This window comes from Pithys albifrons, chromosome 2, assembly GCF_047495875.1.
Source record: "Pithys albifrons albifrons isolate INPA30051 chromosome 2, PitAlb_v1, whole genome shotgun sequence".
Lineage (NCBI taxonomy): Eukaryota > Metazoa > Chordata > Aves > Passeriformes > Thamnophilidae > Pithys > Pithys albifrons.
In genome coordinates this window covers 108820047-108845880 of record NC_092459.1, presented here as the reverse complement: position 1 = coordinate 108845880, position 25834 = coordinate 108820047, and the positions used below count along the sequence as shown (strand labels likewise).

The 25834-nt window shown below is 38.6% G+C and overlaps 1 protein-coding gene across 1 annotated transcript in view; it reads left to right on the top strand.

The window, feature by feature from the left end:
• The window catches only part of WDPCP (WD repeat containing planar cell polarity effector), a 147621-nt gene that overhangs the window by 33303 nt on the left and 88484 nt on the right, over positions 1-25834 (top strand). The window contains exons 4-9 of the mRNA XM_071582045.1: positions 11299-11383; positions 13042-13086; positions 13921-13971; positions 16344-16414; positions 16663-16722; positions 25655-25769. Coding sequence (XP_071438146.1) covers positions 11323-11383; positions 13042-13086; positions 13921-13971; positions 16344-16414; positions 16663-16722; positions 25655-25769 — 403 coding nt within the window. The 5' untranslated portion in view covers positions 11299-11322. The remainder of the gene's footprint in view (positions 1-11298; positions 11384-13041; positions 13087-13920; positions 13972-16343; positions 16415-16662; positions 16723-25654; positions 25770-25834) is intronic.

Sequence of the window (25834 nt, the reverse complement as noted above, 5' to 3'; positions counted from 1 at the left end):
TCATCATGGTTTGTCATTTAGTAACAAACTTTAAAATGCTATGTCTTTGCTGTAAGGAAGTGCAGGCAGCAGAGGAGGGAACAGGGTTTTATAGCCATTTGTCCTGGGAATATAAATTTAAAGCCTGCACTTCTGACCCAGGATGTTGGTGCAAGGTGAGCAAAGGAGAATGGAAACAGAAAGATTTCTGAGAGAAAATTCTGCAGTTATGGAACCAGCTCCTAAGGCTGATTGGATAAAAGCTATTAAATTTCAAAAGTGGAACATAGTACAAAGCAGTATATGTATCTCAGTTCTATGCCAGGAATGATCACGAGCACTCAGCAGAGAAATCCACCACCTGCAAGTCTTTGTTAATCACAGAATCATAGAATCGATTGGGTTGGAAAAGACCTCTGAGATCATCAAGTCCAACCCTTGGTCCAACTCCAGTCCCTTTAACAGATCATGGCACTCAGTGCCATGTCCAATCTCAGTTTAAAAATCTCCAGGGATGGTGAATCCACCCCCTCTCTGGGCAGCCCATTCCGGTGCCTGAGCACTCTCTCTGGAAAGAATTTTTTTTTTTTTTTTGTTATCCAGCCCATGCAGAGAGTGATTTGGGGAATACTCCTCCCAGAGAAGTTGATACATCTTTGCACTAATTTTCAGATTTGAGTTACAGATTTCTGATATCCAACTGCTTTTGAAAGCTGCCCAAACTTCCAAAGACCCTCTCTAGTAACATGTTGGTTGACAGCTGGAGGAACTGGCACAGAGCTCAGAAAGGAAAGGGATCAAAGTCTTCTTCAGGAGGTTCTTCAGAAGCCATACCTAAGCCTTAAAAAGGGTAGCAAAATGTCCTTCAGGCATCAGAGTCCACATGTTTATTGCACCATTATGTGCTGATATGGTCATAGTGGTGTATTTATATGAAGGACTGATGGTATTGCTGTCTCCAGTTAAGCAAGTCCAGCACTTGAATCTCTTTTCTGAGATTGTGAGTACGTTTCTCCTCAAAGGACAGTGCTTACATTGCAGGAACACATGGAATTTAAATCTGTGAGTCTTCCTAACATCATGCTCACTCACAACTTGGGAATTATTATTTGTATATATATTTCAGTAGTCTGAATTTCAGCATCGGTGGGTGTGCTTTGTGAAGCTGACATGCATTGTTGTGTAACTAATTTAATTTTAATTCTTCCAAGATTTCATACTCATACTCATTCATTTATGTTTTGTTTAGCTGTTAAAAGGTGTAAATTTTTTATTTAACACCTGCACTGCCTAGTTCAGATTCAAGTACATTTTTTTCTATTTTGAGAGTAGGATCTGGGCAAAAATAAAACTTCTTTCTTTAGCATGGAATAGTTGGATATTGTGAATGATTGGATATTGGATATCCTATTATTCCTCTATAAAAGTTGGACCTTTTGAATAATTGCACAGGTAACTGGAAGCAAGTGAGAGCTATGATGGCATTAGGCATTGAATGTTATGTTTTGAAAGTAACTGTTCATCGATTTTCAAAGAGATTTTTAGATCAGAGCTATGAAAACAATATAGCAAGGTGCTAAGGAAATCTGTAACACAACAGTGTATAATGTTTGCCCAGCAAACTCAATCTGGTATGTGTGTTTGTCCCTATTCTTGTGCAAATCATGATAGTATTGGTGTGCACACTCTGCTCACTGGACCCACTCTGCTCTCTCAGAGCCTGGACCCATCAATTCATTAGTAGTTTTTCCCCTGAGCTGAATGGATCCAGTTTTAAGTTACAAACTCTTAGAAAATTAGATACATGGATTTTTCTGCTGGTAGCATATTTGAGTAGCTGTTGTAAATCACTGGTTGAGCTCACAACTGGTATTTTAAAACTAAGAGCAGGTAACAGTGACTGATTAATTGAAAACAGGGAGTCTGCCTAATCTTATACTTTAGTGAGCTAATTACACCTTCTGATATTATAGTTTATAATTTTAACAGGATTGATTTTTTCAGCAATTTTTTTATTAGCAAGAGCTGCTTTGTATTACTTTTTTTTTCTGTGAGTACCATAAATCCATCACTTAATGATGGGAGTAGAGTGAATAAGCATTGCAATGAGAAGGATAGATGAACAGACATGGTAACTTGTGACTAAATATAGTGAGGATACACATATTTTGATTCTGTGAATGTTGGCTCCTTCAAATGTGCCCACTAGGAAAACACCTTCAATATTCAGCTGGACAAGTAAGACAGTAAGCCTGAAGCCAGAGAACATATCACCTGTATTATCTAAAAAAAAAAAAGGCGATTTCTGTGGAGAACCAACTCTCCATAATTGGAGTACATGTTGGGAAGATGCTGCAAGCTAGCTGGCTGTTTCTGAGGTATTAAGAGTAGCAGAGTAGTTTGTAGTTCAGTATTAAAAATCTGTATATATTTTGGTTTTATATGACCCCACCGCTCAACAGTTTCAAATGTAATTATGAAAATGTTTAAACAAGTGCATTTTTTCTTCAAAGTTGTTTTCCCTAATGCATATCTGCATAATTAGAGCACAACATAAACTATACTGTAACATTACAATCAGGAATTAATTATTGTAACATGAAATTTTCATTTTTTTTGTCTTTCCTAACTGCAAAGGTGAGTATGGCTTAAAATTGAAAAAATATTAGTTCTTTTCATAGAAACTTGTTTGAAGATCATAAAAGAGTACAAAAGAAGAAAAGCTTTTTGTTTGTGTTTGCAATCAAATCTTTCTTAAAAGGCAGTCTGACACACAGCCATTGTAGTTTTTTTTAATATTACATTGAAAAAAACCCAAGATACAAGTCTCACTGGATTAACTAGAATTCAAGTATAGCACAAAAAAATTCAATGCTCTCAAACAAGAATCTCAATGAGCCTTGCAAAAGGCTATTCAAAGGTGATTTTCAAATATTAGTGAAGCTTAATTTATTGCTTGCCTAATTTATTGCCTGCATCTAAACAAAATAGGTCAACATAAATTAGCTACAGAAAATTATTTAAATGCTAAAATATTCTAAAAAATAATGCCAAAAAGTACATTTAAAAATATTGCAGATCTAAAAATAATCTGTTTGTTCTAGTGAATTTATTCAACTCATACAACATACTCAGAAACACATTTCTGTTTTTAAAGGCAGCTTGCAAGTTCACAAGATCTGTAAATTAAGTCAACGTGTTTACTGATGTTCTTTTGAATATTCTTTAAACAAACAGTGAACATGCAGAGTATAAAATGTTGAAGGCAAGAGCTCTACAGGTCAGTGAGAAATTTGTGGTTACAGCACATAAACAAATGAAAACTAAATAGGTGTTCATGGTGTATTTTCAGTGCTGCTCTTTAAACTAACTGGCATCCATACAGATCTGGTTAGTTGTGTGATAGCTAAATCTGAAACCCTGCATAAAAATATAGAAGAATCTTATTTGTTCAGGTGCAAATATAGTTAAAATTCAGATTGAACTGTGGTTAACCCATTGCTTTGGGCTTAACTGTTGTTCTGGTCACTGTTTATTCAATACTGACAGCCCAAGCTGCAAGGCAGCTGTTGAACTAAGAAAGGCATAAATGGAAAGGAACAATTCAGATCTGATGCTGTCAGTGGTACTGCTGTAAACCCACACATTTTCATCACTACTTTCCAGTGTGAACTGGTGTTCTGAGTTTAAAGACCTGCCAGTACCAACCTCCCTCCTTGCAAACAGGAACTGCAATAATGGTAGGGCAGCAGAGCAAGGACTTTTCCCTGTGCTTGGATTATTTGCAGATCCTTCCACCTCCTTTCTGCTTAGCTTAAAAAAAGAGAGATTTTATTTTTTTCTCCTTTGGTTGATGGTGAGAAATAACTGTTATGACCTTAATTTAGTGACCTACTGACCTTAAGTATTGAAAAATTGGGTTATTTACAACAGAAATCACTATCTAAAAGAATGTCATAGAACAGCTTGACATTTAGTGCTTCTGTAATTGCCTTATGTCATGTGTCAGTACTGGATATCTGTAGTTTGGATCACTTATCTACTATCTGGTTTATATAAAGGCCTTCGGGGTCTTTATCAAAATGTGTGTATGAACTTTTCACTCTGTGCAGTAAAAACCCAGGTCAATTATATCTATTTTCTGTGACCTTCTTAACTTTTCACACCCACTCTGTGTGAGAGTTGTTACAGATTGTAATACTTGCCTGCAGTATCGATGGGAGAACGGTTCTGAGCCTCATCAACATTGTCAGAGGTGTGGCTGGTACATAAACTTAAGTGTCTTCTTGACAAATGACATTACCTCCCTCAAATTAATTCTGATTTACTGTTGTTAATCTTATTATCTGTTCAGTTAATCAATAGCTGTCTTTCGAAACACCAATACAGTTTATTGGAAGTGTGTTCCTCAAGGTAGGAGCGATGGTGTGTCAGGAGAATTCAGTTTCTGATCCTGCCATCATCTCCTTGGGTGACAACTCAGCAAAAACTGTGCCTCAGTTTTGACACATGAACAAGCACTTTGGTGGCAACAAGTTACCCCCATATAGATTTTCTGTAGTGTTTCTGCACATGTCCTTGAATTTCAACACCCTCTATGTAGTAGACAGAGATTTTAGCTCGGAGCTGAGAGGATGAACTGGACAGCTGTCTCAGCCAGCAATTCCCATTCTGAAAAATGACCCTGTGGGGTTTTGCCCAGTTAATTGTGCAAGAAATAATCTTAATTGGTATCAACTGGAGTTAAAATGTTTGTTCTGTTTTACAGCATTTACAGATTTTCAGTGTTCTTACTATGTGATAAATAGTCTAATGTTTTGAAGAAGCTGTATGTATATTTCATAGTTAAATATGTAAATATCTTCAAGTACGAAAACTCAGTAAATAAAACTGTCATTGCAAAAAAAGAGGATTATTTTCAGACTCACAAAACAATAAAACAAACCTCACAAAAATAATTCAATGGAACATGATACAACTTCACAGCATATGGGAATAAATTTACAGTGTATAATTTTCATGCCAGAATTCTTGAGTTATCAGATAATGTATTTCCTTTCCATGATTATTCTGCAAGCCATACTTAGGCCTTTCTTACAATAGACGTTTCACTGTGTATTTTGATACAGCTGTTATGTGTTGTTCACCCATCTACAAAATAGTTTTCCTATTTAGATTGGGGAAATTAGAATAATTAAAAGAATTAGCTTCATTCATGTGTTTGGCAAAAATATTCTGAGTCATCAAATTCTGAAGACGAAGAAAGTAACAGCAGTAAATATTTGTCTGGAAGTTCAAATTGATGGTAATTGGTCAACTTTTTATTTGTGTTGGTTGAAAATATTCTAGTATGAATATTGTAGTATGAATTATTATGCACGGAATAGGTTTATAAAAGCATACCTGTATTTCTACATCTTAAAATCAGAGGTTCATCTTAGCGACAGGGGATCTGATTTTCATTTATACTACAAAATCTACACTTCTCAGTGGAAAAGGGATTTAAAGGAGAAGTAAATGAATATAAGATTGAAGCCCACTGGGCTACTAAAGATAGCCAAGATCTCAGGCAGGGTGTTCAGTCCCAGGGGCAGTAGTTATGAGGATGGGCTGGCCTAGGCTCAGAAAGAAATAGCTGCAGGCAAGAAGAAGCGTGAGTTCAACAAGCACCAAAGAAAGAGGGACGAAAAGGAAGGCGAGCCCAAGCCTGCTCATAAAGGGCAAGGTGCCAAACTGCAGTGGTGATCTGGAAGCAGAGGTATCAGGGAGCCAACACAGGGGAAGGAATGGGGAACTTTACCCAAGCCAGCATTGCAGTTGCCATTACAGAAGAATTAATAACCCATTTGATTCAAAGTTGATCAGGTCAGTCTTTTGCTTTATGTAGCCACAGCATTTTTTATCTGATCTTGCATGACAAGAACAGGATTCACCCCTGTGCTTAACCACAGTCTCACAGTAAGAGAGACCCTGAGTGCTGTTTGTAAAGCACTGCAGAGCTTCAACTGATCTCAGACTTTGCCTCTTTGTGAAGTGAAAGATGAAGAATAGAACCTCTACTTACCAGAAAATTAAGTTAAGCTTTATTTTAATGAAAACTGTCTGGACTCTGCACAGTACAGTGTGACCCTGGATGTACATACAGACTGGGGAACTGCTGCAGAGCAGCAGTGCAAATGGGACCTGGGGTTCCTGGTGGATGGCCAGTTGAATCTGAGTCAGCCCTGGCAGCCAGGAGGGCCAACCATGTCCTGTGGGCATCACACAAAGCATCGCCAGCCGGGAGAGGGAGGGGATTGTCCCACTCTGCACTGAGGTGGTCTCAACTGTCCAAAGGAGGGCAATGAAGATGGTGAAGGGTGTGGAGGGGAAGCCGTGTGAGGAGCAGCTGAGGGCACTTGGTCTGTTCAGCTGGAGAAGAGGAGACTGAGGGGAGACCTCATTGTAGTTACTACTTCCTTGTGAGTCACTGACCTGTTCTCTGTGGTGACCAGTGACAAAACCTGAGGGAGTGGAATGAAGCTCTGTCAGGGGAGGTTTAGGTTGGATATTAGGGAAAGGTTCTTCACCCAGAGGGTGGTTGGGCACTGGAACAGGGTCCCCAGGGAAGTGGTCACAGCACCAAGCCTAGGAGAGTTCAGGAAGCATTTGGATGATGCTCTCAGGCACATGGTGTGACTCTTGGGAATAGTCCTGTTCAGGGCCAGAAGCTGGACTTCGGTGATCATTGTGGGGCCCTTCTGACTCGGGATATTTTATGATTCTACAGAACAGAACACGTAAGGGTGCCCTGTGACAATTCTTATAAAATAATTCCTGGTATTTTATTATTTGCCAAGAAATTCTGATACCAAATGAGTCTGTAACTTTGCCATGGCATGGAGGGACCTGTTTTCTGACTGGCTTTGTATTTTACCTTGTTTCCACTGCTAGGAGTGTGTCCCAAACTACAGCAATATTTTGAATGGGATCCCCCTTGTTTGTTGCTCTTCCACTAGGAACACTGGGTTTCTGGGAGTGCTTTGGCCCACCTTCAGTGGAATAGGCAGATGATCATCAAATGTGGCCCTGTAGCCTGGCAGTTACAGGGTTTACTCTTCGAGAGACATTTCAGGTAGTGTTGCACACCAAGCCATGCTTCTGGCACATGAAATACAAAATTCAGATGGTCTATTATAGTCAGCATCTCCTGTTCTCCAGCTCTAGACTGCTCCTAGTGTGTTTTCAGAGGTCATGTTCTTGGGATGCACTTGCCTCAGAAGCTGAGCATTGCCTTTCCCAAGCACTCTGTTCCCCCACGTAACTGTGGAAAGAGAAGAAATGAAGTATCAGTGCCCCAAATGACTCGGGCAGTGCCTGGTTTCTAATTATTTGTCACGACAGTATCTGTATTGCAAGTGTCAGAGAGGACCCTTGATATCAATTTCAGCATTCGTTGATGTTGCAAAGTGGCCAGGTGGTTATTTTCTCTATGATTTACTAAACTGAAGATCTTTTCTAAACAAAGCAATCCTCACACAGACACTGGCACAAGCTGACCATTGCAAAACATCTCCATTTGTCGGTAAGCTTTCGCAACCGCTAAAATATCTCTGTTTGTGGTGATATTGTGTAAGCAGACAGTCGGTGTTGTGTGAGCCAGAAAAAGAACAGCTGGTAAAGTGAATTCCAGTTTTACCTTAACAATAGAGTTATTTCACCCCATTTTTCCCCAAATTTTAATCGATTTTAAAAGAGAGAGGGATGGAGTCCTAAAAGCTCAATGGGAGGAATTTTTATATGTTTCATACCTTCCTCTTTGCAATAGCAGGGCCCAGTTCATGGAGTTGAAGGAATATTCTAAATTCAGAGAGGCACTTTTCAAAAACAGAAAGATCACTTTGTCATCATCATCCTCATCCCCATTGTGCTGGAATATAATGATCTGGGAAATGGTGAGCTATAGTTGCATAACTCTAAAGTTGGCATGTATTCCTTCTAAAGGAACAAGAAAGAATAATTTCACTGAACAAAATACTCAGACTTTACAATGTCATATTTTGTTACAGAAGCAAAATTTCTCTTTTTTTCCCCTCCCTGTAGACTATAAATAATCAGAAGGTATTTCAGATTAGAATTTGTTAGACTGGAACAGAATTTTTGGGCAGATGTCCATTCTCACTGACACAACAGTAACAAGCATTCCAATAATTAGCTTGTTAGTGAGTGCTCAGAGTACAAGAACAGGGAGCAGAAAAAAGCTAAACTCAAGATTATGATCATTGACAAGGTCTTTTTCCCCTTTTGATGTATAGTAAGAATTTTGCTTCATCTAGGTTATTCAGCATGGAACCAAAAGGCTGCTCTTTAGAAGTCTTTGGGTTTCTAACATTTCCTTACAAACATTTTTGAGGACAAATTTTTTAAAAGTACACATCTGGGATGCTGAGTGTTCATTTGAAAACTTCTGGTTTTTGGCAAGTTCCTCCGATGTGTTTGATGGTGAAAAAGGTAAGGACTTGAAAGTCTTCTCTGATCTGTCAGTTGGGAAGGCACATAGCAGCACTATGGGATGGGTTTATATTCTTTAGGAGGACACAACTAGAAGTGCCCATGCAGCCTACATACAGTGGCTTTGGAATAGTTTGAGGAATTTAAGTTAGACTGTCTGTCTTACTGAAGTCTTTCAGTCTTCCATTGTGTTTTGGGTTTGTACAGCAAGATTTTGGTACTGGGAAGGTCTGTAGGGGTGAATTCTCTGTGAAGCTGCTTGAAGCTTCCCCCAGGTTCAACAGAGCCAATTCCATCCAACTCCAAGACAGACCTGCCTCTGGCCAAAGTTGAGCCCATCAGTGCCTGTGGTAGCACTTTTGGGACTGGGATAACATATTTAAGAAGGGGAGAAAGTTACAGTGCAAGAGCAAATTGCAGCCAGAGAGAGGAGTGAGAGCATGTGAGAGCAACAACTCTGCAGACACCAGGGCCAGTGAAGAAGGAGAGGGAGGAGATGCTCCAGGTGCCAGAGCGGAGACTCCCCTGCAGCCTGTGGTGCTGACCATGGTGAGGAAGCTGTGCTCCTGTAGCCCATAGAGGTCCATGGTAGAGCAGAGATTGCCCTGCAGCCCGTGGAAGACCCCACATAGGAGCAGGGAGATGCCTGAAGAAGGCTGTGGCCCCACGGGAAGCCCATACTGGAGCTGCTCCAGGCAGAACCTGTGACTCAGCAGACAGAGGAGCAGGTTTGCTGGCAGGACTCCAACCCACGCCAGAGCAGCCTGTTCCTTAAGGACTGCACTCTGTGGGAGACACACTGGAGCGGGGAAGACACGTGAGGAGTCCTCCCCCTGAGGAGGGAGTGGCAGAGACAATGCATGATGAATTGACCCCAGCCCCCATTCCCATCCCTTTGCACCACTAGGGGAGAGGAGGAAGAGAAATCGAGAGTAAGGCTGAGCCCAGGAAGAAGGGAGGGGTGCGTAGAAGGTGTTCCTAAGATTTGGTTTTATTTCCCATTATCGTCCTCTGTTTTGTTTCATAATAAATTGAACTGATTTCCCCAAGTCAAGTCTGTTTTATTCATGTTGGTCAGCGATCTCTCCCTGTCCTTATTCTGACCCACAAGCCTTTCATTATATTTTGTCTCCCCTGTCCCACTCAGCAGGGAAGTGACAGTGGCTTTAGTGGGCACCTGGTGTCTAGCCAGGGCCGCTCCACACGCCTTGCTTCTGGCCAGATGTGCCTTCTCTCCAGCCGAGCAGATCATCTGCCACTCAAAGGTGTGTGGGGTTTTTTCTTTAGTCAAGCCATGATAGGATTTTGAGAAGCTCACTCAGTTTGATGACTTCCTATTAGTGAGAGATTCTAATATCAGATCTGTGGGCCCTGGGGAATGCAAGTTTTGTTTCACTTGCTAAAGTAAGGAAAAATCAAGAAAACAGATAAAATTATAATGTACAATTTCCTTTTACTTTAGTCCACAAGGAAAAAGAGAGGCTGCCTTCATCCATATTTATACCAAAAATGGTTCCCCTGTTCAACAGACCTCCATGCTACTAATCTCCTTGCAATGTTTTCCAAACCTCATTCTCACCCAAGATGAAGGTATATTCCATTTACTAGGTGTGTTGTGAGCTTTTTTTTCTTAGAACTATGGGATTTAGTAAGTCAGAAAGACTTTTTGTACATTTGGGGATCAGTGGAAAGAAAATGCTATTTCCACTTGGTGCTATTTCAGTGGATTAGGCAGTACTTCAAAACATGGACATTAGCTTGAGTGATAATACCTCTAGGTCTCCCAGCTCTGCTGGGACCATGATAGCTTCCTTGATGCCACCTGAGTTTCTTGCACACATTTTTCACCATGGCACTCTTGATGTAAAGGTCTGGTGCTCTATGTGATAGGAATGCCGCAATAATTGATTTGTTACCTAAATGGCACTTGCTGAAAGCAAATGAAGAGTCTGCTTCAAAACAGAAAAAATTTGAGTATACTACCATGCTATCAGTGGTTCTAAAACCTGCTGCATTTGTGTAAATGACCCTCTGAGTCCAGCTCTTGGTGCACCCTTGGGTTTAACAAAGGTAGGGAAAGCCATTGGTCTGGTGGCCCACTTTTAACTACAGCACTGCAGAAAATCCCTTGGAGAAATCTGCTGAGTACTTGGTCTTGGAAGATTCCCAATGGTCCTGTGAAACACAACACATACTCTACTGGAAATATAAAACACGGCCAACATTTAATAGGTAGCCAATGTGCATAATATTTCAACTCATATTCTATATGCTTCGCATCTATAGTTTTGTCAGTTCTAATTGATTTATTCTAAGTGCCTTTTTCTTTATTTAGGAAGACATCATTTGTTGGGTTTGGTACTATAAGGTCTGCAGATGTTGGGCTCAAAGCTGTTTCTTGACTATATTGACACTTCCCAATGTAATGTTTAAAAAATTTGACCTGAGTCAAATTCTCCTATCTAAGCCAGATATTTAAGTAGTGGTTTCCCTTTTGCATATGTCAAGGTAATAACCATACAGTAAAAATTACTATAATGTGTGTGTGAGAGGCATCAGGCACAGTTATTTACTTTAGTGAGAGCAGCTGTATGTTTAAGGAAATGTTGATTTGTCTCTGTGTATGACGTGTATATGGACATATTACATTTGTAATCCTATTCTTTCCCAGACTATTCATTTTATTGTGACCAAAAGCTACAGCTTGCATGCAACAAAATATCATCAGTGCTAGGTTCTTCTAGCACTTAGTTTCCAATATATTTGCAGTCTCACTGGTGATAGAAGGTGATAAATTGATTCATGAGATTTCTTTCCTTCTTTTGCTAGAGCTAAGGCTCCATATGTCACCAGATGTCCTTCCTCCTGACTGAGATGTTCCTGTGGTCTTTGAAGACCAACTTACGTATTAGAGGTGAGCTGCTACCACTTACTAAAAGCTGTTACCTGTTACTAAAGCAAAACAGCAAAGCTGATTGATGAATATTAAAGCAATATAAAATTTTGACTACCAAAATGAAGTGTTTTTTATGCTTAGGGGAAAGAAAATTAGGCAGCAATTTGGTATTTGAACTTCATTGGCTTCTTTGTTTATCTTGTCGTAGAACTGGAGCATCCTTTCAAGTAAAGAATGTTAAGATTATATTTAATTGGATGCATTTCCCATCTCAGGAAGCTATGGCCTACTTGATTGTGAATGACTATTTTGGGTGAATGATCTATAGTGAGGTGATCTGCAGAGGCATTGTGATTTGTACTCGATGACTGCAAGTTCTGGATATTTTGCATTATTACTTGAAATTTTATCTTATTAATTGATTGTTTCAGGTGACACATGACTAATTACTAGCTATGTGGAAATTACCTCCATTCATCTTGCCTTGCTATTGCTAAAATACAATGCTAAAAAAGCCCCCACTGGTTTATAAGTGGACCAAATCAAAATATTATTTATGACACATTATGCCAATTGTAGTGTATAATACTTTTGTTGAATTATTATTTTGAATCATCAATGGATATTCAGTTGAATTTTATTATTCAAATATTGACTCAATATGCTTTCCACATGCAATCTTTTTGTGAGAACTGTTCTGTAACAATAACATCAAAAAGTCGAAGGCTGTATTTCATCGAAGTCTGATGATTCAAGTAAAACACAGTCGTGATTTATTGTAATTAAAGGAGTGGAGTACTGTGCCTGTTTTTCACTTTTGACCCTCTTGCTTCCATTTATTCATTGCTTAGAGACCTCATTCAAAAATTCTGAGGCAGAAGGGGGGACTGCTGTCCTGGTTTAAAACCTGCCTGCCATTTCAGTGCCTTTCTACCTTCCTCTTCCATATATGGGTTTTCTCCCTGTGGTATATCCCTGTCTGAGTTTGGAAGGAGACAAATGCAGTGACAAGCTAATTATTTTAAAAGGTTGCAGTGTGACATTGTCCTTAGCTCTGCTCAGTGGAGCTTGGCATGGCACACCCAGGTGTTTACTTGTCAGCCACATCAAGAACTGACTGGTGTGTCTGCAGTCCCAATGTGCCTGAAACACCCAAATTTCTTCACCATGGGAACCAGGTAGACAATAATACCTATAGATTAAGAGTATTGGATCCTTTGAAAGAGCAGCTTTATGCGTCAGGAATCTTAAAAAAAACCTGTTGTCTTTAGCTGTGTCAGTCACTTAAAAAACATTTTAAGTTATTCCAAGGTACACTTTTCCCCATGATCCTTACCTTTCCTTGTGAAAGAACACAAAATATGCTGATTAGGAAGGTCATAAAAATACTTTGGCATGTTGGCAGCTGGAAGAGAATCAAAGTGTATGTGAGGGAAATGACAGCTCAAAATAAATGGAAGGGCTTGTGACATCCTTCTTCATGCCTTGCCTGCTTGTTCTTGGAAGTCCTAATGGTATTCAGACTGTATGCTGGGTATTTTTCACTGTCACTTGTATTTTAACACCTAACTCAGCTTTAGCTGGCAAAAACTGAGGTGCTGAACTTTGCTTGCTAAGGTGTGTTCTGTTTCTAGTGTCCCATCCATAATTAAATATATTTACATTTCATTGTATAGATGAAGACATTGGGATCCACCAGTACTATGACAAGAAAGAACCAGGTAAAATATAACTAACCATAATTGAAACTAAACAAAACTTCAAAATGTTCAGTGTTTGACACCAACTGCTTGCTCTGAAAAATGCAGCTTCGAATTTCTTGTTAATATGTGCCTTTTAATTTCTGTGGATTAAAGAAGCACAGAAAGAGATTCTCCCAATTTACCTTGGAGTATTTAAAAACCTTTTAAACCACAGAAGAAAAAAAACACCTGGAAAAATACTCACTTTATGTCGCTGTAAACCTCAGTGGGAATTTATACTCTGAATTCTCATGTTTTTAAGGTATTTTCTGTTCTGTTCAGCCCAGCACATGTTGGGACCCCAGCAGAGGGCACCTGGAACTCATCGCAGTGCCAGCCCGCCCTCGGCGCCCTCCCTGCTATCTGAAATGGCCATTGCAGAGAGAACGATCCATTTTCTTTATCTCATTAATCCTGTTAATCCTACAAGTTTCACCACGGGCCCAAAGGTCTGTTGGGCTACAGTTACTCTCTCTTTGGGTCCAGCCACCCCATGGTGCACACTCCACTGTCTGTGCGGCTCTGCAGACAGACAGACGGACGGACGGACTCAGCCCAGTGCTGGGCTCAGTTGCAGCTCCCTTCGCTATCTGATCAGAAAGGGGCTCAGTGACACCAGCCCACCTGTGGGGCTGGGTAAGCCTTTTCTTTCACTGCGAATTTAAGATACCTCCCTTACGAGGTGAAAACATCGGGACTGGCTTAATTTTTGTGGTAAATTTCTGTGTTTAACTATGTGAGTCCTCTAATATTAATATTTGCTGACAGCAGTTGTAAGGATTATCATTCATCTTTTCATCCTCTTTCCTTTAGCATCACTGATGAAGCACAGTTACTTAGAAGAGAAGCAAAAGCTAGCAGAATGTAAGGATATTTCCTGAGTTTCTTGTTACAGTAAGACCAAATTGTTAATTTGGATTGGTTAATTTGGTGATGCCCCTGGAAAAGCATTACAATAACCTCGGACTGCTTTCAATGTAACTTTCTGCACATGTCATCTAAGACAAATGGCCACAGAACTACACAGCACAAAACAGTTGAAAATTTGTAATTATTTCTTCCTGGTATATTTGCAATTTGGGTTTTTTTTCTGTCACTAAGCATGTTAGAGTGTATTGCTTCTCAAATCCATTGTCAAAAAGAATCACAAAAATAATTCAGATTTTTACTTATGAAATTTACTTAGCAGATGAACAATAAATATTTTCCCAACCAGCTTTTGAATTGCAATACCAACTTCCTTAAAACTGAAAATTATATCTAAAGTGCTTTCAGCCAAAATCAAATTCCGGATTAATAATCAGCTGCCTGCATAGAACACTTTTAAGTTTGAAACATTTCCACTGTTCCTGCAGTACTTGGTTCAAAGCAATTTCAGTTCATACTAACACACAGCAGTGCTATTATAGTTAAAGATTTTTATATTAGTAGAACTTTTCTTTAGCTCAAGTTGTACAACTCCTGCACAGTGACTATTGCTCAGAGCATTCATTAATGTTCAAACATTATTACATGACAACTCTGAAAAATCTAATTGATTTTTTTAGACAGCACTATCTATGCTGTCATCAGAATAAAAATTCCCATGGAATTGTGCATGCATTTGAAGGGAAAATGTGTTTCGGAAGGATTAGCTCTTTGCAGCACCATGAGGTGTGTTTGGGAGAGGTAAATCACCCCCAGCAGAGGGTTGTGGCAGTGGGAATCAATACAGCTCTGTAAAGGTGGGGAGCTGAGGAGAGGTTGTACATGGGAAGGAGCACCATGGATTTACATCCCTTGTGCTCAGTGTAGCATTATCTTACAGGCACTGCATGTCTGAAAGGAGAGTCAGGTCTGGATAAACCCCATTACATGGAAGGCTGTTACCTGTTGTAATGTGACAGGCAAAAGGAACACAAGCTGCTGCACCTCATTGCTGTGAATACAGGGGTGCCCTTTGGAAAGAGGAGCACTGGGGAACTTTATTCACAGCTGTTGATTTGTGTAGATAGTTTGGTATCTGCACAGGCAATTTCCCTTTTTGCATATGTGGTTAAATATTCCAGTATTTATGAAGGCACCCATTGAAAATGTGATCTTACATGCCTAATTAATATTATCATAACAGTTACACCAACACTGGCTTCAGTCCAATAAAACACAAAGAGAAGTTGTGTGCTGGTGTCCTCTTTTGTTGATATATGAAATCCTTCATTTTTTCACTCTATAGCACTTCTGTTGTAAGCTCCTTTTTGCAGGGAGGTTTAAGCATAACTGCTAAGTCATTCAGTCTGGAAGCTGGCATACAAACTGACAGCTTGGAGCTCAAAACTTTTCATCAGGTTTCTTTTAAATAGGAACAGATTTTGAACAATGCGTTCTAGTTTCTCATGGTTTTTATTGTACACTTATGAACAGAGAACTACTCACTTTTAAATGAAGAAATTTCACAAGTTATTAGAGTCTGATTCTCAGACATGAAACAAGCCAATTACTGGCAACTCCAGAGGAAGATTTGCCTCCTGGTTACTAGAATTAATGTATTAGGCCAGAATTTTGACAATAGTGTGCTGAACATTACCACATTTGTTAAAGACTTCAGCAGTCATGCAGTTTCTTCTTTGCTTGACTTGGATTCTTTAGACCAAATTTTCAAGAACAAATCCTATAAATAACTATACTTCATAAGTTATGGCATTCACAATTGCTAGGTTTTAATATGTCTATATATGCATATATTCATGCATATATATTTTGCAGACATGTTAGTTCCTGCTTTTTGAAACTAGGCAATGAAATGTTAGTTCAGAAGAATAGAATCTGTTTATGATTTGATAACTTGAATCTGAGTTAACATACTGAACAGGAGATACTTTTTCACTGCAAGTTGGGTAAGGTCCTGAAAGCTTTGTACACAATTGCCATGGAAAAGTCATGGTCAGTGTGGACAGAACATGCCAACTGTTTCCATGACTGAGCATTCCATAAGGTGATCCTTTGACAGTAGAAACCATATCATTTACTTCCAGTGGTGAGTAAGTTTTACTTTTAAAGTAACTCCTAGAAGCCTTAGTTTTGTGTTTCCACACTAAAGGAAGCTCAACTTGAAGAACTTTTAAAATTATATTTAAAAATATATGTTTTTACTCACTCCAACTCATGCATACACACATACACACTCAGACACAAATATATACAGTCACCTATACATACACATTTCTCTACCTTCTTTTTTTTTAACTTATATTTGACAGCCAGAGATTATCCTTGGATCCTGAAAACCAGGAGAGCAGACAGACTGCAAGAGGCACTCAGGGAGGTGGAGGTATGTTTCAGAAAGTTTCAAGTGCAGCAACATCTAATCCAGTTTTCGAACCTCTTTCAACAGTTTTAATTTTCATGAAGATCCAGCTCTCCCAGTGATGATAAGTGTGCTTTTGTCTGGTGGGCTGTTCTAAGACAGCTGGATCTTTGTGTGGAATGCTTGGTCTGTAAACCAGAAAATCAGAAGTGTGTTAACCGATAGTGACAATGTGTGCTGCCAACTCCAGTCTGTTTTCTGTTGCCCTCCAGGACTTAATGGAAAGCAGTCCATGTGTGCTGAGCAGATGGAAGAACAAACATACCTGTCAGGTACTGTGTTATGGCAGAGTCCTGCAGTGTTCAGTCAGTGGTGATAAACAGCCGTGCAGTGGTGGAAGCAGTAGTGTGAAAATGTTAACTAACACAGAAAATCCTTGGGCTTTTTTAATGAACGGGCCCTTGTTAGCTAGATTGGGATTATTTAAATTTCTACTCTGAAATACATGCCTCAAATAAAAATTCTGGGGTTTATCAACACAAAAATATTGCATTGAAGGGCCCTGATTGTGTGAGATGATGATGATGGTGATTGCTGCTGTTGTTGTTATTATTATTATTGCTATTATTATTTGGGGAAACTGAAAACATGTACCTCAAAACGTCAGGCTGAGGGAGAAATTAAAATATATAAACAGATCTGAAATCTGTGTTAAATTACATTTTTATGTCTCAATTATTTACATATCTGTCACAGTTACTTTATGCTTGTGTAATATGGGAGGGAAATTGTAACTCTAAACCAACTAGATCATTAATCAAGTTGTGGGAAAAAAAGATATTGTGACATGTGACACACATATAGCTATGTGTTCTCCGACTATATGAGGTCCACATATTGTGTACAAGAAAAAACCTTTTCACGTCCTCGTTAAGACAGAGCAGTAGGGCAGGTAGTAGAGCTGAACATGACATGTGCTATAGCTCCTTCTGAAAAACACGTGTCATGAATTTGCTATGCTTATACAGCCTTCATGAGGAATGTACATCATATTTCAAACTCCTTGGCATGGGGAATACTTGCCAATGTTACTGTTTCTAAAAAGAAATTTTGTCTTCTTTTATGCCTTTTTAGTATTGTAATTTTTCTTTTAAATCAAATAGTTCCAAATATGTGTCGTCAGAATGAATAGTAAATATCTGAACATTATACACCTAAAATTCCAGAATGTCTTTAGGAATAGCAAAATTTTTAAAAGCTTGATATGCCAAATGGTATGTAGTCTTTTCATATCAATAATAAAAATATTATTGTCTAGCTACAATTGCCTATCAGATCTTATCCCTAGTTAATGTCTATCATTCATGTACAGATTACATGGTCTATATCTCTGAACATTAATCTTCTAGAGTTTATTTAAATATTAATTGTATGCTAATTTAGAGGACTCATTTTTTTCCTGTTATAATTGTTTTGATTAGGAAAGGAATTTGGTTAAGAAATACCAAGTCAATTAGCTGTGAGTTTGCCATCTCTTTATTTGCTTTCCCTGGCCATTCTTCCTTTATCATTTCCTTCCCCTCCCATCTGTCTACATCCACCCTCACTCTTTACCAATACATGCTTTGAAACTGTGAACTTTTTGCCAGAATGTGATCGTTCTGCCTTCATAATGTAACCTTTGGTTGACTATTTGTATAAAACTCTTCTTTTTTATTTTTTGACTTAGCATCCTCTAAGTAATTTCAGGCTTACATCAACAAAACTGAGACAAATACAATTTCATGGGAAAGGCAAGAGATCGGTGCTTTCATCTAAGTATATTAGGTCGAGCTCTATATTGGGTTGAATCATGTAAAGGACTAGTTTAATTAATTGAGTATTTGGGGGGGTTCTATAGATGATTTGTATGGCAAGTATATAAGTGATGGTAAAGGTTATAATATAGCCAGAGTGAAAGTTACAGATAAAAGTCATAGTCATTTCTCTGTCCTTAAATTCTGCTTTTGGTTTCTCAATTACAAACAAAATATTTTTTTGCGTAATAGTGGCTGATTATTGAAATCTCCAACAGGGCTTAGAGTGTTTTGCCTGAACAATTGTGTTACTCCAGTTTCTGTCTTCCTGAAAATAAAAGGCCTCAAACACATGGAAATAAAATAGAGAAAAATGAATAATTTGGAAGAGTCTAGAACAGAAAAGCTGTCTTCTATCCATTTTGTTGTCAGATGGTTTGTTTTTCTGCTGCTCATCTCTCTTTGTACATTTTGCAGCAATAATTGGACTGTCCCTTTTCTGATGCAAATGTTCTGAAGCCTCTGGAAAAAATGTTGTACATTTATTTTTATAATTGTAAGTAGAATACTAATTAACTGTTTCAGCAGAAAGTGCTTACCACATAATGGTGGGATCTGTGGCATAGCACTACTGTGTTCACAGCCTTTTTTGTGTGGATACCAGAGAGAGTGGGGAAGAGTCTGTGTTTTCATTCACTTTTGAGAGTAAAAGAAAGGAATGTGTAAGACAAACAGCATGAAGACCATATAGTGAATTACCCTGATTGCCATAATTTCTATGTTTTGGGGTATATTTGAGTATATGGTTTAATTATAGTATCTTTTTTTTTTAGCTCATTGGTTTTAGAAGCAAAACATTATCAAATAAACTTATATATGGAAATTGAAGTATTTTACTCAACAGCCATCACATTTTAAAATGTGTTCTTTGTATCTGAATCTGCCATACCTGTAGTCGAACTGGGAGTAGTTACTTTTGTATTGTTATAACAATGTGCCATCCAAAAACTCAGTGGCTGCTGTATCTTGAGCAGAACAGAAGAAATGGGAAGAAATCTGAAAGGTGATACTTTAAAAGAATAGTAGGATTTCCCTCAGATTTTGTGAAAAGCAAGCATAGGACTGCTGCTAGTGTGCTTTCTGTAACCTAAACACCAATGTTCCTAATCCTTCCCTGCTTCCTCCAGCCCTTCCATCTTAGAACTAACCCACAGGCAAAAATTTGGGCTATAATTTTAAACGCACATCTGCCAAAAATAACTGCACTGTCACATTAACTGTTTATGTGCAAATGATCAATTATACTTTGTGCTTATGCTTCAATGAGAAATCTAGTTATTTTGCATGCAGATCGCCTTGCCCATTGCAGGAATGTATTTCTCAAAGTTGACTTTTCTATGAGTTTGCCTAGAATGACCATAATGCTGGCCCAGCTTTCTACCTTTCTTTTCATTTTATGCATCAAAATTTCTCCTATTACTTTTTTTGTACAATCAGCACACGAGAAGTTTCATATTTACTTCCTTGTCCATTGCCAAAAAAAAATCCACTGACCTTTATTTTTGCAGTGCTAAGTACACATTCTAGTATTGCTTAGAGCTTCTGAAACAGATGAATGTGCCTGTTCATGTAAACATAGCCTAGACAGTCCAGGGATTTTTGTCAAGGAGCTTGCTCTCATATTTAAAAGAGCTTAGTTGAGTCCTAAAGGGCTGAGGTCTTGTCTTTAGCTCTGCTCCAATAGGATCTGAACCCACACCATTTCTGTATGGTACTTCTGACCCCAACTTTGGTGAACTCTGTTGATTTGCTGAAATAATCCTATAATCTTCAGTTAGCTGATGTCAAAGGAAAATAAATAGACCATAAAAAAAGGATGATGAAAAAAAGACAAGAAGCCTTTACAATAAGATACTACTGTGCTCCTCAGCTTTCCCTGCCGAGGAGTAGCAACCTAAGCAATTAATTTTATCAGTATTGTTGAGCTTACTCAACTCAGCTCTGGCTGCTTTCCTTCTTCTTGGTCTCCTTCTCTAATTCTTTGGAATGCTTTTAAGTTTTGCCACAAGATCATGAAATCTTTGTATGAAACTATGCCATTGGTTCAGGTTGGTTTTACAATATAAGGCAGTAAAAATTAATTAGGTCTAGCCAAAACAATTCATTTCCAACTTTTTTTTTTAGTTTTACATTTGCATTACGATGTTGAATTAAACACATGCCAACACTGTTATACATTTTATTGTATAAGAGCCAAGCACTAGCTATAAATCATATCTGTTACCTGTTAATGAAAAAGATTTATGTATTCTTTGCTAAATTGTTTTTATTTAATTTAATTGTGTTTGTGTTGCAATTTACATATGCATATAAATGGTTTTTCTGTTGCCATCATCGGCACACTTAGAACTGGATTCTGAATTGAGAGCCACAGCAATGTTTTCTACACGGCCTGTTCTATCAGCTACAATGCCCATAAGCAAACTGATTTAGCAAGATATGTGGTGACATACAGCACCACATATGGTATCAAAATCAAGACATTCAGGGTAGAATACATGAGAGGTTAGCACCCATCACAGTTACTGAGAGGAACACTACCCTCATATTAAATTCTTTTGATTGCTTTTGATCAGAATCATGAATGTGTTGTGTGGTTTTAGATATTTGAAGCTAGAAGTACAAATGCATTGATTATTGTGAAACAGTAACGTGTAACAACAATAACTTCATCTGTAATAAGGCATGCAACACAGTAATTATGGTGGGGTGGCTAAGAAAGCAATCTGGAATGAATAGGTGGGGAAAAACCCTGGGAACCTGCTTGAACAAGAAATGCTTTGCAATTCTCCTTTTGCATATTCCTTTGTCAGTTGGACTCTGTAAGAGAAAACAGTTTGCAGCAATATTTTTTACAGGCATATTTTCCTTCTCTTCCAATTTTAATCAGATAGAAGCAAATCCTGGCTTTGCTCTGCAGGTATCTTTTTAGGTAGAAGAGCTGATAAGCAGCTAAGCTGCATGAATGAGGAGTTGAGGGCTAAGGTTTCTGAGGATAAAGGAATACACTTAAGTACATGCTTAAGTTCTACTAAAGTCCATAAGTCGTGAACCTGTGCTTAAGTCCTTTGCTTAACAAAACATGACTCAAATATATATTAGCACACATTGCTGTTGGGGAAGGGAAGGGCTAAGGGCTAAGTCTTCCCCTGAGAATCCTCAGTGTCTTCTTATGTCTTTCTTGCTCATTGGAGAACAATTTTTGACACATAAAGTACATAATCCCTTCTACCAAAGTCTTCATGTTCAACTCCTCAGAGACACAGAAATCAGGTGGCCTTGCCTTCCCAGCATGTGTAATGACCGCATGCCCAAACATTTTACTCAGACTACATTCAAGTACAAAGGCTCTGCCTATTCTTCCAATAGGTTTGGAGTCATGCTTTTATATTTTGTTTAGGAATACTTTTAAGACTCTTCAAGCTGTAGGAGATGACCCTTCTGATTTTATTTTTCCCATCACAGTACTTCAATCTGAAAAATTTATGATGTGTTTTGTTATTGTGAATTTCCTTCTCTAATTTAATATCTGTTAGATGGAATGATTTAGTGCCTTGTGTAAATAATGGCTCTTACATTTGCTTTTATTCCTTAGCAATGATGGGCAGTTCCCTTGAGCAGTACTTTTTGGAGGCGAATCACTGTGTATCTGCGTTCAAGCCAAGTTTACAGTCTTTCCTATTTACTTTGTATTCACTTGTGCTTATGATTGGACTGCTCCCATCCACCAAAATATGAGCTCAACTATGCAAGCTTATGTGTAACAGCACCTAACTCTTGTTATCATACAACAATATTTGCATGGGCTACACAGTGAGTAAAAATTGAAATAGTGGTTTTAATTTGAGCATATAAATGTTTTCTCTTTTACAGAATATTTTTGACCAAAGATACTATAGAATCATAGAACCATTTGGGCTGGAAAACATCCCTAAGATTGAGTCCAGCTATTAACCTAACACTACCAAGTCCATCAGGGCGGTCCCGTGGTGTAAAGGAGAGCACTCTGGACTCTGAATCCCAAGGACCCAAGTTCGAGTCTCAGTGGGGACCGTCTCCTGGCAGTTCAATGCCTCCCTGCCATCCCATCCCATCAGATCTCGGATGCTGAGCAGGGTCAGCCCCAGTTAGTACCGGGTGCTGTGACAGTCCCGAGGACTTCAATGTCACTGTCCAAGCTCACTCGGCTGTGGCAGATGGACCTTAGGACTTACACGGTGGGGCCAGTTCTGCACAAGCTGTGCCTCACCTGAAAAATCCACTGAAGGCTGGAAGGGCACACCCAGGTGGGGAGAGCCCTTCCCAAATCTTCATGCGTGAAGTCTGGCCATGCATACCAAGTCCATCACTAAAACATGTCCTTAAGTGCCACATCCACATGTCTTTAATACCTCCAAAGATGGTGACTCCACCCCTGCCCTGCTTTATTTAAGTACCTGCTTGTACTTCATGGTAAACTTCAAGAGCTAATTTTTTAAAAAACTCAGTTCTAATCTAAAGCATTTTTAAAGGGAGGTGGATTAAATCCTAACCTTACATGGCCAAGTAGTCTGTAAGGTTTGTGATGTACTTTTCAAATGACACTCCAAAGTTCCTAGAAGAATTAACTTAAACCTATGGAGCATAGGTGTATTACCAGCTGTGGTAAGTTACTGTAACAAAAATTTGTTAAATTAAAATTTAAGCCGTTCCCAAATATCTCAAACTCCTGAGGAAAGTAACGGGAAGGAATGTTTTACTGTAAAATGAAAGGAGGGAGCGCAATGGGAGAAACAATAAAAGGCATGGAAATTGCACTCTTTTTACCTACTTTCTGTCATTTTATCATGCCATACTGGTAGTATAGAGATCTATGCAATATTGAAAAGCCATAGGATTGGTTTAATGACTATTTTTATAGATGTAAAGCAAAGCACACCCATTAACGCAGTATTTTGTATTTATATACATGTCTTATCATCAAACACCTGAGCAGTTTTCACTGATTTCTATTCTAGCTCTGTAACAGGTGTGATCTGTGCCGTTACCAGGAAATTAATATATGGACATAAAGTGAATTTACACCCTTAAATCTTTAAGAGTTAAAAACCCCCCAGCCCTGTTCGTTGCACTCAGGCCAAGAGTTTGCAAGCACATCTGTACACAGGGCGGTGGATGGACGTGTTAGATGTCAGCAGAATGACAAGCATGTGGCTCCATTCCATAATGCAGTCAGTCAAGGTCCTTAACCATCAAAACACATTTTTTCCTGTTTTGCCTCTCCTCGTTGCCTGGATAGGTGGTGTTTATCCCTACTCTGTCAGGTAAACCTGGAGGCTGAAAATGGAGTTCTGATTCACTGTGGGTTTTCTCCCAGCTGAACTCCAGGTTGTTTTCCTTACTCCCTGCAAGGAAGGGAAGCATGGGAAGAACCCACCATTACAGTAACATTTCCTGAGGGAATGACGGAGCTCCTGAGCAAAGGTGTTGTGGGAGACACAAATTGGAGAATTTATTTATATGATTGCACTGTGATCTCTCCTGTTGGCACATAACACTGAAAGGTTTGGGGTGTTTCATTTTGCTCCAGCAGGCTGATATTCATTCAGTAATTTAGAACGGAGCTTTCTGGTGTATTTATGTAATTTTGCTTGATCATTGCTTACATCACAGTTTGGCAACTTCTGGGTTTCAACCCTCACTTTTTCCATGAGGTTATTCGGACAGTTACAGCCAAGAGTCCTTGCTGGACTTCATGTTACCACATTGGAAATAAATTGTGATTTTATCTACTCTAACTTCAACATAAGGGCAAATTGAAGTTTTGAAAGATTGTAATAAAAGCTGCATGAGTGTAACCGTGTCTAACATTTTTACTAGGACAAAACCTTAAAGGACATCTGTCATGACAGGGAATATTGAAATATTGACTGTATATATTTATGAAGTGAATGCGTGCCTAGACTTTGGCAGGATGGGAACGGATCATTTGTTGTTAAAAATTTATTTCATATCACAGCTTTTGGGGTTTTTGGTATCTATTTCACACATCACTAGAATTTCTCTTCCAAAAGTATTGGTGTAAAGATATTCGTCAGCAGAAGAAGATAATTTATTTAAATAATTCTGTTCTTTGCTATGGAGAGCACAGAGCTGTATGATAAAGCAAAATATGCGTAACTGAGAGTTTTCATAACTTAATTATCAAGAGCAGGACATTGCACAAGGGGCAAGCTCAATTAGAGCACTACATTCTGGCCCCCTTACTTTTTATTTGTTATATAATCCAGTGGATCTTACTGCAAGAATGTTCTAAAAATTATATTGCAACCATGTCTGTCTCAGAGCTCCATCATAGAATAGACAGATTTTTTTTCTGCAAAAGTCTCCTACAAGAGCAAGCATTTCTCTAGTAGTTTAGTTTTTTTAAAACACAGAGATTTCCTTAAAAATCTGCTGTTAGGTAGAAGTAAGAGCCAGAGTCCAAGACTCCTGTCTTTGGTGAGGCCTCTGGACTCGTATGCAACAGTCTTTCCACAGGATTTCTTTCATGGGTTTTATTTTCTGATTTCTTTTGCTATAGTTGTTGCATTCAGAAAATGGCTTATGGTTTAATGATGCAAAAATAAATGTTTTTTGTAATTCCTCCCACTGAGTGCTCTCTCTCTCTCTCTCTCTCTCTCATACAAAATCAGAAGGACCTGATAAATACCCTTAGTCTTCAAGATTATATGTATCATTTAATTTAAATTAATTAGGCAGAATTATTCAATTAAGTCTGAAATAACCCTCTGACTATTCTGTTCAACAGTTTAAATTCTTTCTTTCTGAGAGAGACATTTATAACCTTATGTTGAGGAGTGAATGGGATTTATTGGGTGCTCACAGCTATCTCTGTGGTAGGGCACCATTATTTAAGTTAAACAATATATGAATGATCAGAAATAACAAGAATAGCAAAAAGCTGCTGGTTTTAATCTGTGATAATAGTATAAAATGACATGAAACCCTACTTTATGTGTTTTTCTGCAGGCTATGCAGTTACTTTATACAGAAAATGTCAGGTCCATGGATGGTAGAGCGCTCAGTGCCAATTCCTTCCCTCACTCAGGACAGAATTTTGATCTCCATCTTTAACAAACTAATTCATTACATGTTATGCAACATTTGGGGACTTAGCATGCTGCTCCTTCAAGTGTTCAGCAATTGTAATTCTTGTACCCATATAATTCACTGTCGTGTTACATCTCTCTCTTCCATTGAAAAAGCTTTCAAAGTCATTATAAGGCATCTTCACATCAATAATAATTCATTTTTGTAATTTTGAAAATTAGGTTACTATGTAGTGGATGGCTGCTAATATGTACCTTGGAACGTTTCACTTTGTTTCTGATTTTTGATGTCTTGTTTTCTCACTCTTTGGATTTAGCTCGTGTTTCACTCAGGTATCTTGGTGTCCCTAAGCCTTTCTGGGCCACAGCTGGAGAAGGTGGTGATTGACAGGACCCTGGTGGGGAAGCTCATCTCCGACACCATCAGTGATGGTAATTACACCCATGTGCAAATCAATTGCCTGCATTAACAATAGAGCAGAGAAACAGTATGTCAA